This window comes from Dendrobates tinctorius, unplaced genomic scaffold (genome assembly GCF_039654945.1).
Source record: "Dendrobates tinctorius isolate UK_male_01 unplaced genomic scaffold, ASM3965494v1 ptg000181l, whole genome shotgun sequence".
In the NCBI taxonomy this organism is placed as follows: Eukaryota; Metazoa; Chordata; class Amphibia; order Anura; family Dendrobatidae; genus Dendrobates; species Dendrobates tinctorius.
This window is the reverse complement of record NW_027361848.1, coordinates 584,854-605,844: the sequence shown is the minus strand read 5'-3', so window position 1 is coordinate 605,844 and position 20,991 is coordinate 584,854. Positions and strand designations below refer to the sequence as shown.

General features: G+C 42.7%; 1 protein-coding gene across 1 annotated transcript in view; it reads left to right on the top strand.

The window, feature by feature from the left end:
* The window catches only part of LOC141054931 (pecanex-like protein 2), a 2,173,030-nt gene that overhangs the window by 1,873,379 nt on the left and 278,660 nt on the right, over positions 1-20,991 (top strand). Inside the window, exon 29 of the mRNA XM_073551818.1 lies at positions 5,513-5,743. Within this exon, the coding sequence (XP_073407919.1) occupies positions 5,513-5,743 (231 nt within the window). The remainder of the gene's footprint in view (positions 1-5,512; positions 5,744-20,991) is intronic.

The window sequence follows — 20,991 nt, the reverse complement described above, 5'->3', positions numbered from 1 at the left end:
CATGGAGCCTCATTTAAGAGTCTCAAACACGGGACTAGCCAGATCTTTCTCCAGGGAAGGACCCAGCCAAGGAGTGGCTCCTTTCGGAAACCACCATTACCAGCATATTAAGTGGCCCTTTAAGTCAATATCCAGCTCTTTACGAGTTTACAGATATGACAAGGGAAATACTAAGGCCAGGTATCCATCCACAGACAGCTGTTTCGGGGTGTTGCCCCTCATCAGTGTGTGGAGTAGGATTCTGGCTAGGTGGGAGCAATGCCTAGTAGACCAACATCATGAAACAATCACTGACCTCAGGGAGACCAGTCAAAGAAAACACTGCGGCAGCCGGCAAAGGCGCTCAATTAGTGAAATCCTATCCTGTGTGATACTGATGGCTGAGCAGTGTAGCTAATCCTATCCTGTGATACTGACTGCTCAGCCGTGTATCTAATACTATTCTGTGTGATACTGTGTGCTGAGCTGTGTATATAATACTATCTTGTGATACTGTCTGCTGAGTCGTGTATATAATCCTCTCCTGTGTGATACTATCTGCTGAGACATGTATCTAATCCTATTCTGTGTGATACTGACTTCTGAGCAGTGTATCTAATCCTTTCCTGTGTGATACCATCTGCTGAGCCGTGTATCTAACCCTATCCTGTGTGATACTGACTGCTGAGCCGTGTACCTAATCCTATCATGTGTGTTACTGACTGCTGAGCCGAGTATCTAATCCTATTCTGTGTGATACTGTCTGCTGAGCCATGTATCTAAAACTATTCTGTGTGATACTGTGTGCTGAGCTGTGTGATACTGTCTGCTTAGCCGTGTATCTATTCCTATCCTGTGTGATACTGACTGCTGAGCCATGTATCTAATCCTATCCTGTGTGATACAGCCTGCTGAGCCATGTGTCTAATCCTCTCCTGTGTGACACTGACTGCTGAGCTGTGTATCTAATCCTATCCTGTGTGATACTGACTGCTGAGCCGTGTATCTAATCCTATCCTGTGTGATACCGACTGCTGAGCCGTGTATCCAATCCTATCCTGTGTGATACTGTCTGCTGAGCCGTGTATCTAACCCTATCCTGTGTGATACTGACTGCTGAGCCGTGTACCTAATCCTATCATGTGTGTTACTGACTGCTCAGCCGTGTATCTAATCCTCTCCTGTGTGATACTGACAGCTGAGCCGTGTATCTAATCCTGTCCTGTGTGATACCGACTGCTGAGCCGTGTATCTAATACTATTCTGTGTGATACTGTCTGCTGAGCTGTGTATCTCATCCTATCCTGTGTGATACTGACTGCTGAGCAGTGTATCTAATCCTATCCTGTGTGATACTGTCTGCTGAGCAGTGTATCTATTCCTATCCTGTGCTATACTGTCTGCTGAGCCATGTGTCTAATCCTATCCTGTGTGTTACTGACTGCTGAGCCGTGTATCTAATCCTATCATGTGTGATACTGGGCTCCCCCTGCAGTCTGTGTCAGAGGGTGGTCTGTGTTAGCACTGTAATAAATTGTGTTATTTCCAGCTTTATAGAAGGACGATAACACCATAGAAATGATAAGAATAATAGGCCAAATTGTTTGGTGAATTGGAACGCGCGGGGTTAAAATTTCGCCTCACAACATAACCTATGACGCTCTCGGGGTCCAGACATGTGACTGTGCAAAATTTTGTGGCTGTAGCTACGACGGTGCAGATGCCAATCCCGGACATACATACACACATTCAGCTTTATATATTAGATATAGTATGTGTATATAGTATAGTATATATATTTATTTACCAACCTAAATAAATGTTTGCCATGTAAGGTGGTAGGTTGATATTATACACAGATAGATGTCATTTTCAAAAAAAGACCTGTAATAAAGTTGGATACATGGATGTAGAGTATACATGTCTGTCAAAATCTGATGTACTTGCATGCAGAAATTGGTATATAATGCATCAAAATGTTGTACAGTGCCTTCAAAAAGAATTCATACCCTGTTAACTTTTCCATATTTTGTTCATATTACACTCACAAACCTAAATATATTTTATTGGGATTTTTACATGATATCAACACAAATTAGCAAGTATTTGTGAAGTGTAAAAAAGAAAATGATACGTGGTTTTCTAGTTACCGTATTTTAAAAATATTAATCTGAAAATTGTGACTTACTTTTGCATTTGGCCACATGTAGTCTAATATCCCTAAATAAAATCCTGAGTGACCAATTGCCTCCAGAAGTCATATAATTACTAAATTGAGTGTGTGTAATTTATTCTCAGCATAACTACAGCTGTTCTGTGAAGGCAAAGAGGTTTGTTTGAGAATATTATGGATCAAACAGCATCAGGAAAACTAAGGAACACATCAAACGGTCAGGGATAAAGTTGTGGAGAAGTGTAAAGAAGAGTTATGCGTTAAAAAAAAATAGCCCATGATCTTAATATTGTAAAGATCGGCCGTAGTCATGGCCAAGGACACTGGGGCATCTGAGCCCTGGCCTCCCTTCACAGACACACTACATTTCTTGTGTACTTCACTTGACTCTGCTTTTCTGGCGCTGATGAGACCCACCCTCCTTTTTGTGGGGTCGCTTTTGGCCTTGGAAAAATGATCAGAGACACAGCCTATGTACAGTGCTGTGCAAATTAATTGGGACAAAGCATTTTTTTAAGTAAAATCGTAAGTTGGTTACCAGTCAGTGATTCAAACCAGTTTTAACTGCTTTGAACAGGCACTCACACCTGTTCAAAGCAGTTAAAACTGGTTTGAATCACTGACTGGTAACCAACTTACGATTTTACTTAAAAAAAATGCTTTGTCCCAATTAATTTGCACAGCACTGTATAATTCAAAATGCAAAATTTTACTCTCGGAACTTCACAGTACATCCAGATCCAGTACAGCATTTACAGGAGTATTCACATCACACATCACTTCCTCCTTCCCTTCCTTACTTGCTCTGTCACACGGCTCGAGATCGGGATGTACCGCACTGTATGCTTCCTTGGTATTCTCCCTGTGCAGCCTGGCTTGCTTTGAGAGTTCCCCCGGCCTTTTCACCACGGCCATGAGGGTGTCTGCCCATGCTAGGAACTGCCACATGATGAATAAACCGCCCGTCTGTACTGCCGTGTAGTTTTATTCTCTAGACACTTCTGTAGTTATAGCTGTGCCACTTCAGCTGTAACTTTACTGCTTCTTGCTCTAGTTGTGGTGATGCTGCTCCCCAGGTTCTGGATGACTGAGCGTTCACTTCTGTTTATTGTTGCGAGGTATCTAACTTGCCCGGTCCAGAGGCCACCCGAGCTCTATAGGCGTCATCGCCCCCACTGTCCCTTACCAGGAAGCTCCCATCCCTTCAACTAAGTGACCCCTCCTATATTACTATCTACATTCACACTATACCCTCTATTGTCCTATATACACCTCAGATCCCTCAACTAGTGGCCCATTAACAATATTACATTAAATAACCTAGTATACACATGCTAAACACAGAGAAAAAAACAAAAATTGAGCTTGGTTTGAGTTGGTAAACATGCAGACACAGCATAATAACGAAATTACGTAGTAACAAAATATACATGTATACTTACAGTAATAAGCAGCATAGAAAGCTTAAAGGGGTAAAATCTTCAACCTCTTGCATTATCTCACAGAGAACTGTTCAATCTATTGTGCTAAAATGGTATGGCACAGGTAAGGGGCAAGGCAGACAGAGTGAAAATGAGGATAATGATGCTGGCCATGACAACCAACCTTTTCAGCTGTATGCTGGAATGTTGGTGGCATGGCAAGCATATTGGTACTATCAACCAATGAGATGACTATTGTATAGCCATTCTTTCAGACCTTCGTTTTAAAAGCTATAATGAGGACATTTTTTTCCAGTTTCCAATAGGGAGTCCAAGTTGGCTTACTATCAATATAAGTTGTATTATCTGCTCTGTGAAGATTTCACAGGGCAGACACCTAACAACCACACTTGGGTCCAGGAGACCCATCTGTGATCCCCACAGACCCAACATTCTCAACTTGTGCCAGTATTAGGACTACATCAAGTAGCCAAGTCAGAATTATCACCACGTACAGTTTAGTTGACATGATGGACCAGATGTCTGCCATTGCACCAATTGACACAATTTAGCAAACAAAATGTACCTAGACATAATTGTTTCTCAAGCAAATACTCTGATCCCTGATCCCATGAACGTCTAAGTCAGAAGATTGGACAAGTAGCAAGAACTGACCCAGAATTCTACAGATGTATGTCATGTCTAGTCTCAATTGTAATGTCACAGAGGATTTTCAGCATAGCCAGTTAGTTTGTAGCACCGAAGCAGGCCAGGTTATCCATTACAAGTGTGTAAAACCTTACATTTGTTAAAATGAATCAGGCATGGATCAGTTCCAAGTTTCATTCACCTATTGCTCATGCCAATGACTAGATGATTAGAACAGCTGCCTTCCTGACTGTTCATTGTCTTTCTTTAACATTCAGCTACCAACAGTGCCAATGGACCATTCACACTCACCTGGGCATATACTCTTTGTCTACTATGTCAACTATACTGTAGTATTGCAGCTTTGGAGTTGCCATTGCTGGCCATACATTGCCAAACATCTCCATGCCTGCCTATCTGAGTTAGAAGCATATTGTTTGTTCCATAGCTACCATCTTGTAAAGTATTGACTAAGTGAATTATTTTGGCAAATGGCAAAATGCTATTAACAGGAGTTACTCCACCACATGTGCAATCCTTCATGAACCTTATTGTAAACTCCTATCAAGGTAATACGTAACACCAGCAAAACTTAAAAAAAAACAAATGAATCCAACTTATGCTGGAGCGGTTGTAGTGAGAAGAGGAACTTCACATATATTTTGGGACTTCCCTTTAATTAAGTCTGTTAAGGAGGAGGTTTTCAACAACATTATGGAAATAACAGAAATGGTGGTCTCTTTATCGCTACAGGCAAATGCAAGGAAAGGCAAATCCAAGGTCAAACAACAAAGATCAGAATACAATACTAGGATTAGAGAGCACACATACACACAACTCTTGAGCAAAGCTACAACTGGCAGCAATCTAAGGTAGAGACCAGGCTAAATAGCCAGGTAAGTATTCTAAACAGTAGAGACTAGCCCTTCACGCCCTGACTCTGATTGGATGTCACTCCAGACACTGACAGTTCAGCACGCCCAAGTGTCCGTTTGGATAGCTGAGCTGTCCATCATCAAACTGACAGCTCAGCATGCCTCTGTCCTAGATTAGATGGCAGAAATGTCATTCACTGCGACCTGACACACTGATAGGAGGAATCATGACACAGACCACAGTAAAACAATGCACAGTGAATGAACTATAAAACATTTGTAGCGAAAACTTTTGAGATTGTACCTCCCAAATTATTACAAACAAGTTGTCATAGGACACAATACAATTAAGTATTTGCTTATTTATGTTAACGTAAAATATTTAGAAAACTTATATTTTTGCTTCTGCTTAACAGAGTCAGTTTGCTTGTCCAGAAGAATTTGAGGACCCAGTGGCACTTTATGAAGCAATCAAGACATTTGGAGAAAAGATTGTAATTTGTGATGAAGAAGATCCTGCATGGAGATCTGCTATTCTGTCTAACAAGAAAGAATTGCTGACTTTGAGACATGTTGTTGAAGATGGAAATGATGAATACAGTGTCATCATGCTTCACAAAAGCTACCTCAATTTCAAAGTTATCAAGGTACAAAGAAAATACATATTTTAGACAAATTCAATATTTTCCATATTGATATGGAGATGTTATCTCACAACTACAGGTCTAATTCATCAAGACTACTGTTATGTATGTCAGTCTTGTGAACTGTGCCCTGCAGAAAGATGAGCCTAACTAATTAAGAGATGTGTCAGTGCCTGAAATGTTACTCCAGACAAAAAATTTTTACTCAAGGATTCTGATGAATCAAGTCCTGCTAATAAAACATAAACCTGCTGATTGCTATGCCAGCTTCTCTCACCCTTTGCTATCATCTGTTATCACGAGTAGGTGCTGTGGCTAGGTACACATATACAGGGTGGGCCCTTTATATGGATACACCTAAATAAAAAGGGGAACGGTTTTTGATATCAACTTCCTGTTTGTGGCACATTAGTATATGGAGGGGGGAAACTTTTCAAGATGGGTGGTGACTATGGCGGCCATTTTGAAGTCGGCCATTTTGGATCCAACTTTATTTTTTTCAATGGGAAGAAGGTCATGTGACACATCAAACTTATTGAGAATTTCACAAGAAAAGCAATGGTGTACTTGGTATTAATGTAACTTTATTCTTTCATGAGTTATTTACAAGTTTATGACCACTTATAAAATGTGTTCAAAGTGCTGCCCATTGTGTTGGATTGTCAATGTAACCCTCTTCTCCCACTCTTGACACACTGATAGCAACACCTCAGATAAATGCTAGCACAGGCTTCCAGTATCTGTTGTTTCGGATGCTGCACATCTCGTATCTTCACAGCATAGATAATAGACCCCAAAGATAAATGTCTAAGGGGGTCAGATCGGGAGACCTTGGTGGCCATTCAACTGGCCCACGATGACCAATCCACTTACTAGGAAACTGTTCATGTAGGAATGCTCAGACCTGACACCCATAATTGATGGTATGGTGTGGTATATGGGGTACAAAGATAGTGGGGCTATTCTTCATCAATGGAAACCTCAATGCCACTGGATATCTGAAATTGCTACAGGATGATGTGTTGCCCTCATTATGCACTGAAGATGGCACGTTCCCTGAGTTTTTCCAGCAAGATGGTGCACCACCACATTATGGGTGTCAGGTCCGGGTATTCCTACAAGGAATCTGACCCCCTTAAACTAGCATTTGAGAGAAGAGTGTTGCACTGACAATCTAACACAATGGGCAACACTTTGAACACATTTTATAAGTGGTCATAAACTTGAAAATAACTCATGAAAGAATAAAGTTACGTTAAAACCAGGCACACCATTGTTTTTCTTGTGAAATTCTCAATAAGTTTGATGTGTCACAGGACCCTCTTCCCATTGGAAAAAATAAAGTTGGATCCAAAATGGCCAACTTCAAAATGGCCGTTATGGTAACCACCCATCTTGAAAAGTTTCCCTCCTCCCATATACTAATGTGCCACAAACAGGAAGTTGATATCACCAACCATTCCCATTTTATTTAGGTGTATCCATATAAATGACCCACCCTGTACACATTTCCCCAGCGGTGGGCTGTTCATGTAAGAAATGGATCCACTGAATCCACCACAACATAAGCTTTTCTTAGGCCGGTGTCACACTACCGTAGAATACAGGCAGGTGCTATGCGAGAAAACATTGCACAGCACTTGGCCCAGTGTTAATCTATGGAGCAGCTCAAATCACCGTTTAGTTTCTTGGGCGTATTCAGCGTGTGTGTAAAATCATAGCATCCTGCATTTGTCACAGAGAGTCGGCCGAGACTCGCTAATGCAAGCCTATGGGTATAGGAAAAAAATAGCACAGCACTCGGGCCATGCGAGTGCTGTCCTATTTTTGCGCACCGGTGTCCGTTGAAAAGCCAGCAATTCATGTGCTAAGTACAGTAAAATCACAGCGTGACAGGTTAGAATAGAATAGATATATACACATAGAATACATAGATTTGTAGATGTCAGTGGCACACATATATATATTGTAGGGATTCGACTCGCTTAGGTGCAGCGGGAGACAATCATGAGGCAGGTTCTTCCCAAAGTTCATGGTGTTTATTTGCATCATAAACCCACAAGGGAGCACATTACCAAAATAGCCTCTAGATTAGGCAAAAGAACACAAATGTCCGTGGCTTCAGACTCGGACCGAGAGTCTCAGCACATGCTGGGAGCTGTAGTCCTCCCCATATACAACCTCTGTAGTGTCCCGCCTGGACACATGGAAGTCTGTCCACACTCAGACAGACTCACTCTCACACTCTCTCACATGTGCCAAACACCTCAATTACATAGCCCTGTAACCACACCCACAGGTGATCACATGGCTATGACATCACTAAAGGTTGTATAGACACACACAGGCTTCCCTGACAGAGTGTAACAGAAAGATCAGCAGTACCTCTGCTGATCAATACACCCTGGAGCCTGCATCCCAAGGCCACCCACCTTGAGACCCATAATGGTCATTTAGGACCCTGCTCCTGTTACTACACTGAATGTGCCTGTACACCCGTCCTGGGACACCCACACAGCGCCCCCTAGCTGACATAGTGGTAACTACACCGCAATATATATATATATATTAGATAGATAGAAGAAAAGAGGGCAATTCATGTGCTGTGTACTGTAAAATCACACTGACAGGTTACAATAGAATAGATATATACTGTACACATAGAATACATAGATATATAGATGTCAGTGACACACACACATATATATATATATATATATATATGTATTTATATTACACTAGAGGTGTGCCCGATGCTATCGCATCGGGAGGGAAGTGTGTGTGTGTGTGAGTACATGTGTGTGTGTACGTGTGTGTGTACGTGTGTGTGTGTACATATGTGTGAGTACATGTGTGTGTGAGTACATGTGTGTGTGTGTGTGTATGTGTGTGTGAGTACATGTGTGTGTGTGTGTGTCCCACCTCCGTGCAGTCACAGTCGTCAGGAAAGAGGGTGGTTTGCGGCCTGTGCTGAAGATGTGAGTACATTTGTGTGTATATGTGAGTATGTGTGTGTGTGTGAGTACGTGTGTGTGTGCATGTGAGTATGTGAGTGTGTGTGTACGTGTGTGTGTACATATGTATGTGTATATGTGAATATGTGTGTGTGTATGTGAGTACGTGTGTGTGTACATGTGTGTGTATATGTGAGTGTGTGTGTGTATGTAAGTACGTATGTGTGAGTATGTGTGTGTGAGTAAGTAAGTGTGTGTATGTGAGTACATGTGTGTGTATATGTGAATACTTGTATGTGTACATGAGTACGTGTGTGTGTATGTGAGTACGTGTGTGTATGTGTGTGAGTGCGTGTGTGTATGTGAATACGTGTGTGTGTGTATGTGAGTACATGTGTGTGTACGTACGTGTGTGTACATGTGTGTGTACGTACGTGTGTGTACGTACGTACATGTGTGTGTACGTACGTGTGTGTGTGTACGTACGTGTGTGGATTGGATCTCTGGAGTATCAGACTGGATATAAGACAGCCGACGCCCTATCCGGGTGCTGGTGATTCAGTCTGCTTCTCAGGTCCTGGACTTCAGCTCTCTTCCAGTCTTCTCAAGTTAAGTTTGTTTTTTGCTATTGTTCACACTTGCGCTTGTTGGTCAATTCAGTTTTTTGTGTAATCAGCCTGCCCCTGCTGGGGCTATGCTGAAATTCCACTCCTATTGATCATTATTTGCCAATCTGCTTTTTGTCCCTTATTAGATTGGCCTCTTTTTTGCTCTGTCTCAGAATATTTCAGAGTGCTGATATAGGTTTAGAAGTCTAGTGACTTCAGGGTTAATTTTGCTATCAGAAGTGTTGGACAATTTTTTGTAGGCTTTTTTAGGCAGATTGCAGACAGTGTCTTTCCTTTTCTGTCCTTTTTAGTTAGCCGGGCCCCATCGGTTGCTCAGCCTTTTTTCCTGCCTTTGTTTGTATTTTCATCTTGTTTCACCGTCAATACATGTGGGGGGCTGTCTTTCCTTTGGGGTCTGCTCTGGGGCAGTTAGTTTTCCTCTTTTCCTGCTTTAGATTTATGTAGTTCTCCGGTTGTGACGTGGCGTCTTGGACCAACGTAGGAACGCTCCACGACTGCTGCTAGTTGTGCGGTTAAGATCAGAGATCTGCAATCTGCATAGTTACCAACTTCTCTGGTTTTCTGAGACTTAGCTTGTTGTCTTTTTTTCCTCCTCGGTTTCCCATTCATAACACAGAACCATCATGAGCACATGAATACATCACCAGAACCACTATCAGTACAAGAAAACATCCTCTGAACCATTATCAGTATATGAATAAATCTCCAGAACCACCATTATTACATATATACATTACCAAAGTCAGGATCAGTATATGAATTTGTCACAAGAACTACCATCAGTAGAGGAATACATGATCTATACCAACATTAGTGCATGAATCCAGCACCAGAACCACCATCAGTACAGAAATACATTACCAGAACTATCATCAGTACATAAATAGAGCACCAAGTGTAGTACATGGATAAATTACAATGTCAAGTCAGTCCCCACCATATACATTTGCATTGTAAGAACATGCAACTCACAAACAGTCCTTAACAATTGTAAGAGATAATGAGAGATGTTATTAGAAGCAATCATCAGACTGCAGACCATACAGGAAATACGGTACTGATTAGACCCAAGCAGTAGCATTATTATACTTTAAACAGTTATTTAACCCCTTTCCGACATCAGGCATAATAGTACGCCAATATCGGACACCCTCCCTTTGATATGGGCTCCAATGCTGAACTCACATCTTTTCCGGCACATGTCAGCTGTTTTGAACAGCTGACATATGCCTCCAACAGCTGCGGGTGGAATCGAGATCCACCCATGACTGTTAACAAGTTAAATGCCGCTGTCAAACTCTGAGCGGCATTTAACACATGCTTCCGGCAAGTGCACCAGAAATCCGCCCATCTGTGACCCCCGGCATGTGATCACGGGTCACCGATGGGTTGGCATGACAAACAGAGGTCTCCAGCAGACCTCTATGGTTGTCACTACCGGATTGCTATGAGCGCCGCCCAGTGGTCGGTGCTCATAGCAAGTCAGCAATTCTGCTACACACAGGTGGTCTGATCATTGCCTGTATGTAGCAGAAGCGATCAGTGTATGGCAGCTTCTTGTCTCCTATGGAGACTATTGAAGCATGCCAAAAGTAAAAAAAAATGTTTTTAAAAGTATTGAAAAAAAATAAAGATTGAAATCAACTCCCTTTCACCCCATTCAAAATAAAACAATTAAAAAAATCAAACATACACATATTTGGCATCGCCGCATTCAGAATTACCCAATCTATCAATATAAAAAAAGAATTAACCCGATCGCTAAACGGCATAAAGAGACAAAAAGTGAAAACACCAGAATTACGTTGTTCTGGTTGCTGCAACATTGCATTAAAGTGTAATAACGGGTGATCAAAAGATCGTATCTGCACCAAAATGGTAACATTAAAAACGTCAGCTCGGCACATAAAAAGTAAGCCCTCAGCCAACACAAGAATATGAAAAATGGAGACGCTATGGGTATCGGAAAACAGCACAATTTTTTTTTAACAAACTTTGGAATTTTTTTTCACCACTTAGATAAAAAAGAACCTAGACATGTTTGGTATCTTTGAACTCATAATGACATGGATGATCATAATATAAGGTCAGTTTTAACATTTAGTTAACATAGTAAAAAGACAAAACAAAAAACAATTGTGGAACTGCACTTTTTTTTGCAATTTCACCACACTTGGAATTTTTTTCCCATTTTCCAGTACATGATATGTTAAAAGAAATGGTGTCTTTCAAAAGTAAAACTTGTCCCGCAAAAAACAAGCCCTCACATGGCCATTTTGACCAAAAAATACAAAAGTTACGGCTCTGGGATGAAGGGGAGCAAAACACGAAAGCACAAAAACGAAAATACTTCCAGTCATGAAGGGATTAAAGCACCACTTCAGTGTTTTTGTATTCAACTGTTAACAGCTATAGCAGACGACGGCTGATAGGAGTATACATCAGTCGCCACCTGCACTATAAATAAATATAAAAAAACCTCTCTACACCAGTGACTAAAAAAGGCGGTACTTCCCTAATGACTAATCTAATCCCTTCTAACTAATGAGCTAATCCCTTGTGTTAACTCTATACTGCGCTGTATGATGCAACTATATCCCTATGCTTGTAATGGTTGCCCTTGTTGACAGACCTCCCTCCATTCCCAGGCGTGGCCTTGAGGCAGACCCGAGACACAAGCTGGCTATAAGGATAAAATGCAACATTCCTTTATCAAATATATAACATAGCATATCACACTTCACATTAACTTTCTTGTTTCCATGACATTTTCAGTCACCCCCCCAAACACCCACCAAGATCTTAGGGTTAGAGTTAAGGATAGGGTTAGGCTTAGGATTAGGGTAAGGGTTTTTTCAAAAGTTGCAAAAAAAATTATGACGATATAATGATACATTCAATATGATGACCTAATGTTATCAAATTCTGTGCAGTATCTGTGGGTTCAAAATGCTAAAAATCTGGATAAAATCCTTGAGGGTCCTTGTTTCCAAAATAGGGTCACTTGGGGGTGTTTCTGGTGTTTAGGCACCTTAGGGACTCTGCAAATGCAACATGGCGCCCACCATACCTTTCAGCTAAATTTATGTTCAAAAATTCAAGTATTGCTCCTTTACGTTCCAAGCCCTGCCATTTCTCTAAACAGAACTTCTTGACTACATGTGCAGTATCACTGTGTTCGTAAGAAAGTGGGTAACAAACTGTGAGGTTCACTTTTTGGTGTTAACTCTTACAAAAGTGAAAAAATTGGGGCTTAAGCAAAATTTTAGAGGTAAAATTTAAATTTATTTTTTCTTCATTCCAATTTGCATTAATTTCTGTGAAGTACCTGAAGGGTTGAAAAACTTCCTGCAGTTTTGGAGTATTTGAGAGATGCGGTTTTTAAAATGGTATCACTTTTGATGAGTTTCCAACATATAGGCCACTCAAAGTCCATTTAAATCTGAATTGGTCCCTTAAGAAACCGATTTTGAAAATTTGTTGAAAAAATTAGAAATTGCTGCTAAACTTTTAACCCTTCTAACATCCTAACAAAATAAAAAGACATTTGAAAAATGATGCACATGTAAAGTAGGCATATGAGAAATGTTATTTATTCATTATTTTGTACAGCATGACTAACTGGTTTAGGAATATAAAGAATCATAAGCTAGACCACCCATCACATGAGATCCACCATGAATTACTAAAATTAGGACAGGCACTTAAAGACAAAATCATTACTGAATACGACTCAATTATTCGAGCCTTAAAATCTAATGCGCATTCGTCAACAAACAAACCGACTAAATATATGTTATCTAAACTAAAACAGTAACGGGTACATAGAAGGATAATTAAAATTAGAAATGCCTTGGGTGATCCTAAATTTCATCCATCTGATATCGCGGAGGTTTTTGCAGATTTCTTCAGCAAACTATATAATTTAAAACAAGACCCTGACACTTTAACTCCGAATCAATCAGACATAAACTCTTTTCTTTTTGATCTGGACCTTCCGCGTATAGACTCTGGGCCTGGGGATTTCAGTGGTTTGAGCTTATTTATTGTATCTGAAATTTCCTTGGTAGTGAAAGGTGAGTTTAATATCGCCAGATCCAAAGGGATCTCGAGATATTAAACTCACCTTTCACTACCAAGGAAATTTCAGATACAATAAATAAGCTCAAACCACTGAAATCCCCAGGTCCAGATGGGTTTATTAATGAATATTTTAAGATTTTTTCAGATTCCATTTCTCCACATTTAAAGAACCTTTTTGATCATGCCTCGTCTATAGGCACATTTCCCAAGGAATTGCTGGAAGCGTCCATTATAATGATACCAAAAGAAAAGGGAAACATGGAAAAAGTTCAAGACTACAGGCCCATTTCACTCAAACCGTGACATCAAAATATACTCAAAAATACTCGCAGAACGACTAAAGAATATCATGCCCTATTTAAGTAAGGATGACCAGAATGGATTTATATCAGGAAGACAGGCTTCAGATTGGACTAGGCGGGTTATAAATATCATTAATCGAATCAAATCATCAAATATTCCCTCCCTACTCATGAGTTTAGCTGCAGAGAAAGCCTTTGACAGGCTAAATTGGCAGTATCTCAAAACCGTCCTATCAAAATTTGGCTTTGACAATAAATCTATTTCCTCCATTTTCTCCCTATATTCGGAACCCAACGCAAAAATTTACCTGAATAATCATCTCTCTAAACAATTCTGCAAATAAACGGCACTAGACAAGGCTGCCCCTTGTCATCCTTACTATTTGCTCTTGCAGTCGAACCACTAGCTGAAAAAATTAGAGCAAATGTTTCTATATCTGGGATTAAAACGCAACAACGCAGACACAAGATAAATTTGTTCACTGACGATCTTGTGACAATATCTGATCCAGTAGTATCACTTAAATCCTTGACACTAGACCAATTCTTAACAGTTCCTTACTTCAAAATTAATGCCAATAAATCCAAAATAATGCAGTTTAATCTAAGCAATGCAATGATAACAGAAACAAAAAACAAACAAACAAACTTCGTATGGGAACAAAAAGAGATTACTTATCTGGGTATTATGTTAACTAGTAAGTTGCAATCAATTATCCCTGTCAATATGGATAAATTTATTGGAGATATTACCAAAGATTTCCTTAGATTCAAAACATTAGACTTGACATTAATGGGAAAAATTTTAGTGGTAAAAGTTTTTATTCTACCCAAAATACTCTATATATGCAGAACAATACCCCTTCCTTGATATACATATTTCTTTCATAACAAAAATCCAGAATCTGATTAAATTGTTTGTGTGGAAAAACAAAAAAGCAAGGATTGCAGAAGATATGTACAAGTCAAAAAACAATGGAGGACTGGCTTTACCTAATGTTTGGGCATGTTATCAAGCGACACTAATTAAACTTAGCCAAACTTGGTTTAAAGAGAGATCTCCTCCAGCATGCGTAGACCTAGAAAAGGCACAAATGAGATATGACTCCATGCAGTCAGTTTTTTTTAATTACTTACTGGGGACTCAGCAGAGGGAACATCCTAACCGAATATTTCAGGCTGTTCTGACAGCCTGGAAAAATTTGACAAAGATAAAAAAAGGACTTCACAGGAGAGACATGATTAGAGCCTTTCCCCTAATCTTACTAGCTGAAATGTATACATTTTCAATTACAAGCTCCTGGTCCAAGGCAAACAAAGAAAGTGGGAGACCTATGTGATGGTCAGTCGATTATGCCCTTTAAGGAGGTTAGAAATAAATATCAATTGCCCTTATCTGAGATTTTTACATTCTTTATGGGTAAGGAAAATATCCAGAGGCTTTTACAAAACAGCTCTAAATTTGGAAATGATCTCTTCATTACTATCCAACCACAGTCATAAGACTAAATGGAGTATCAAAAGTATATATGTCAGGCTTATATTCAGGGACCGGGTAACTGCCCAACAGCTCAGGGGACAAACACACAGGGTGGTGGAATAATATGCAGCTTCTTACCTAGCAGGGAGAAGGTGCGGCACCACGTGGATGCAGGAAAGCCGGGTTCAGGACCTGCGGGGAGGGCAGAGCGGTAGAGATGCGCTCAGTGCCCGCAGGACCCACGGTCACGTGACCGCGCATCAGAGGGAGGGGCGGAGCTACCACTGGGCTCTAACAGCGCTGCAGAAAACAGTAACACATGAGCGTCACAGAGAAGTCAGGCAAACAATAGTGTCATACACGGGGTGGGCAGTGAGGTACAAGAGGGGTGCTCAGTAGAGGGGTCAGACAAAGCCAGGGGTCATACACAGAACGGTCAGCGCGGTACAGGAGGGGTATACGGGAGGGAGGTCAGACGTAGCCAAGGATCATACACAGCACGGGCAGAGAAAGTACAGAATCAGCAAACCAGAGACGTAAACCGTAACAGAACAGGATCAAATACCAGGCAGATATACAATGATTGGCGTGCAGCACGGACGGAACAGGGTCGGGCACACTCAGATAGGAGTATAAATGACAGGGGACGGCTCTCCCCTGATGCTATAAGAACCCTCCCCAGATCCACAGAGAGGCTCTCCATATTAACTCCTACACCACCTGCCCTGAACTCACAACACACCATGATAGTACCCCCCTTCAACGGGGGGCCTCTGGACCCCCAGGTCTCTCTGGATACTGAGCATGGTACGCCCTAACCAGGCGATCCGCGTGCACCAACCTGGCTGGTACCCACGACCGATCATCCGGACCGTACCCCTTCCAATGAACAAGATATTGCAAGGAGCCGCGAACCCATCGGGACTGTACAATGTTTTGCACTTCGAACTCCATATGACTGTCCACCAACACCGGAGTTGTTAGAGAACCAGGTTCCTCTACCACCGAGCCTATTGGTTTGAGTAGGGACCTATGGAACACATTGTGAAGTTTCAATGATGAAGGGAGGAGTAAACAATATGCCACTGGGTTGATCACCTCGGTTATCACATAAGGGCCAATGAACTTAGTCCCCAACTTGGCGGAAGGTAATTTTAAGCTTATGTTTCGCGTACAAAGCCATACCTTATCCCCACACTGTAGTGTCTGACCCGGATGCCTCTTATTGTCTGCAAAATGTTTATACTTCCCTTGTGCTCTGGAAATGTTCACACGAACCTTAGCCCAAAGATCACTTATCCTGCTGACAGAGTGCTCAGCCCCTGGACAGTTTGAATCCAGACGTGAGAACTCACCAAAGTGAGGGTTCAATCCATAATTGATAAAAAACGGTGACCTACCAGTGGATTGATTTATTCGATTGTTGAAGGTGAATTCTACCTACGGTAAGGCATCGCACCAGTCATCCTGTAACGTGGAAGTCAAACACCGGAGGATCTGTTCCAGCGACGATTGGTGCATTCTGTTTGTCCATTGCTCTCCGGGTGATAAGCTGAAGAGAAAGATAGAGATATCCCCAACTTTCTGCAAAAAGCTTGCCAAAACTTAGCCACAAATTGTGTCCCCCTGTCGGAAACAATGTTAGTAGGTACACAATGGAGGCGAACATTTTGAGAAAGGAAGTGTCGTGAAAGAACCTCTGCTGACGGTAACTTAGTCATGGGTGCAAAATGTGCCAACTTGGAGAATCTATCCACAATTATCCAAACTACGGTATTACCCCAGGATGGAGGGAGGTTAGTAATGAAGTCCATGGACAAATGAGTCCAAGGTCTTCTCGGCATTGGTAAAGGCACCAATTCCCCGGCCGGCAATGAGAGCTCTTCGAACGTGCGCAGACCCCACAAGCAGTGACATGTTTCTTAATCTCTGCAGACATTAATGGCCACCAAAACACTCTTTTTATTGCCTCACCTGTGGCTGTAATACCTGCATGAGCGCCCAATTTAGAGTCATGGAATTCTCTCAGGAGATCAGAACGCAAGTGTTGTGGGACAAACAATTTATCAGCGGGTTTGGACCTTGGAGCTAAAGATTGAGCCCCCATAATCTCCCGCTCCAGTTCCGATGACAGCTCCGCTATAACCACCCCTGGTTGAAGAATGGATGACGGCGGATCGGGGCAGACAACGGTTCAAAACTGCGTGATAATGCATCTGCTTTCACATTTTTAGACCCTGGATGGAACGTAATCGAGAATTGAAATCTGGAAAAAAAAGTGACCATCGGGCCTGTCTCGGAGTCACCCTTTTAGCAGTTTTTATATATTCCAGATCTTTGTGATCAGTGATGACCGTAATCGGATGTTCTGCCCCCTCCAAAAAATGTCTCCATTCTTCAAACGCCAGCTTGATTGCCAGAAGCTCTCTATTCCTAACATCGTAGTTTCTCTCTGCCGGAGAAAACTTTTTGGAAAAATAAGCACAAGGTCTAAGGTTAGTCAGAGTAGCTGGCCCCTGAGACAATACAGCCCCCACCCCCACCTCAGATGCATCAACCTCCACAACGAATGGCAAGGATGGGCCTGGTTGCACTAGTACTGGAGCAGACATAAAACAATTTTTTAAAACCAAAAAGGATTGTTTCTCCGAGGGAGACCAATTTTTGATATCAGCCCCTTTGCATGTGAGATCGGTGAGAGGCTTCACAATCTGTGAGAAGCCCTTGATGAATCTACGATAATAGTTTGCGAATCCCAAGAAGCGCTGGAGTCCTTTCAGGTCCTGAGGTTGGACCCACTCCATAATGGCTTGCACCTTCTTGGGATCCATCCGAAACCCCTGTGGCGAGATTATGAGCCCCAAAAATGTTAGCTCCAGGACAAAAAATGTACATTTTTCAGGTTTGACAAATAATTGATTTTCCCTGAGTCTTTGAAGTATGGTTTTGACATGCAGCAAATGAGACTCTTTGTCAGTTGAGCAAATCAGAATATCATCCAAGTAAATGACAACAAAGCGGCCGATGAGGTCCGCAAACACCACATTGATGAAATTTTGAAAGACCGCTGGTGCATTAGTGAGGCCAAACGGCATCACTAGGTTTCAAACAACCCCTCTGACATGAGAAAAGCAGTCTTCCATTCGTCCCCTTCTTTAATTCTTATCAAATTATAAGCCCCTCTAAGATCCAATTTGGAGAACCATTTTGCCCCCGAGAGTTGGCTACACAAATCTGGTATCAGGGGTAAGGGATACGTATTCCTGACAGTAATTTTGTTGAGTTCTCGGAAGTCGAGGCAGGGGCGCAGGCCACCATCTTTCTTTTTAACAAAGAAAAACCCTGCAGCTACTGGAGAAACTGAAGGTCTTATTTGTCCTTTACAAAGACTTTCAGTTATGTATTCCTTCATCACCTGGTGCTCAGGCCCTGACAAATTAACTAAATGAGCTTTGGGCAATTTGGCCCCAGGGATTAAGTCAATGGTGCAGTCAAATGGCCTTTGTGGGGGTAATGCTTCTGCCTCGCTTTCAGAAAACACGTCCTCAAAGTCCTTAAGGTACTCCGGAATACCCTCCAGACTAACAGAAGACTCATAGACAGGTTTTCCGGGTGTAACACAGAAAACAGGTTTATAGGAACAGTCAATACATTTAGGCCCCCACTTGACAATCTCCCTTTTTTCCCAATCAATAACTGGGTTGTGCCGTTGAAGCCGCGGCATGCCCAATACCAGCCATGCGGGCAGGTTGTCCATGACAAAACATTTCATCTCCTCAACATGGGAGGAACCAACACACAATAAAAAACTATTAGAAACATAACAAATCCCCGAACGGGTGAGGGGGGAAGAGTCAATGGCCATGATTTTCAGAGGCGTCTCCAACCTGACTTTCCCTATCTTGACCCGGGAGACGATACTGGAGCTGACCAGATTAAGTGATGAACCGCAGTCCACCAAAGCTGTAGAAACAAAACTGTCTACTACCAGTTCGACTTTAAGCAGAATCTTAGGGCATGAGGAAAAAAGTACCTGAGGGTCTGAGCAGCCTCCTCGATCACTACTCAGACCTAGTAGTTTCCCGTCAGCTTGGAAGATGCTGGGCACAATGGACAATCTCTCCTCCAATGTCCTGGTTCCCCACAGTAGAAGCAAAGTTGCTTCTCTCGGCGGCGCTTCCTCTCTTTCTCACTGACCGAGGTGGCGCCAATTTCCATGGGCACTGGACTAGCATCCACCTCTTTGCTGCCAGAAAACAAGGATGTTTCGGAATGTATAACCCCTCTGGCTCTCAGCCGGCGATCCATCCACACGGCTTGGGTCATGGCATCCTCCAGAGTGTCAGGAGGTGGATGCATAGCCAACGCATCCTGAAGGCTTTCTGACAGGCCTCTACGGAATAGTCCCCGGAGAGCGGCATCATCCCAGGAGACTTCTGCTGACCACCGGCGGAACTCGGAGCGGAACCACTCCGCTGAGTGCCGACCCTGACGTGCGCTCATCACCATGTCCTCAGCCAAGCGAACCCGGTCTGGTTCATCATAAATGCGGCCCAAGGCCTCAAAAAACGCATCTACAGTCATACGTTCAGGGGCTGTGGGGGCTAGGGAGAACGCCCAAGCTTGTGGGGCACCCCGAAGTAGGGAAATAATCACCCCCACCCTCTGAAATTCTCCCCCAGATGTACGGGGTCTCAGGGAAAAGAACAGTTTGCATCCTTCCCTGAATGCCCTGTACTCCCTTTTGTCCCCAGAGAAAGAGTCTGGCAGTTTAACCGGAGACTCCGGGGAAGTAAGTAACACGTCCCTGTTCTCGGGACCGAGGGCCCACTGTATAGTATTTACCAGCTGCTGCTGGGTATGGGCCATGTAGTGCTGCTCCACATTTAGTTTCTGGAACATCTGTGATAACTGTTTCACCTGGTCTGACAGTGCTTGAATAGGGTTCATGACGCAAGCTGTACTTTTCACACTCACACACCTTTCCTTCAGGGGCAGGGGAGTAGAACTAACGGTCATTTATAATGTCAGGCTTATAGTCAGGGACCGGGTAACTGCTCGACAGCTCAGGGGACAAGCACACAGGGTGGTGGAATAATATGCAGCTTCTTACCTAGCAGGGAGGAGCTGCGGCACCACGTGGATGCAGGAAAGCTGGGTCCAGGACCTGCGGGGTGGGCAGAGGGGTAGAGATGCGCTCAGTGCCCGCAGGACCTGCGGTCACGTGACCGCACGTCAGAGGGAGGGGCGGAGCTACCTCTAGGCTCTAACAGCGCTGCTGAAAACAGTAACACATGAGCGTCACAGAGAAGTCAGGCAAACAATAGTGTCATACACGGGGTGGGCGGCGACGTACAAGAGGGGTGCTCAGAAGAGGGGTCAGACAAAGCCAGGGGTCATACACAGAATGGGCAGCACGGTACGGGAGGGGTATACAGGAGGGAGGTCAGACGTAGCCAAGGATCATACACAGCACGGGCAGTGAAAGTACAGAATCAGCAAACCAGAGACGTAAACCGTAACAGAACAGGATCAAATACCAGGCAGATAGACATTGATTTGCATGTAGCACGGACGGAACAAGGTCAGGCACACTCAGATAGGAGTATAAGCGACAGGGGACGGCTCTCCCCTGATGCTATAAGAACCCTCCCCAGATCCACAGAGAGGCTCTCCATATTAACTCCTACACCACCTGCCCTGAACTCACAACACACCATGACAATATATTCACATTTTTATAATGATACCTCCTTTTCAAAGAGTAACTATATGAAGCGATGGGAACTAGACTTACACATTC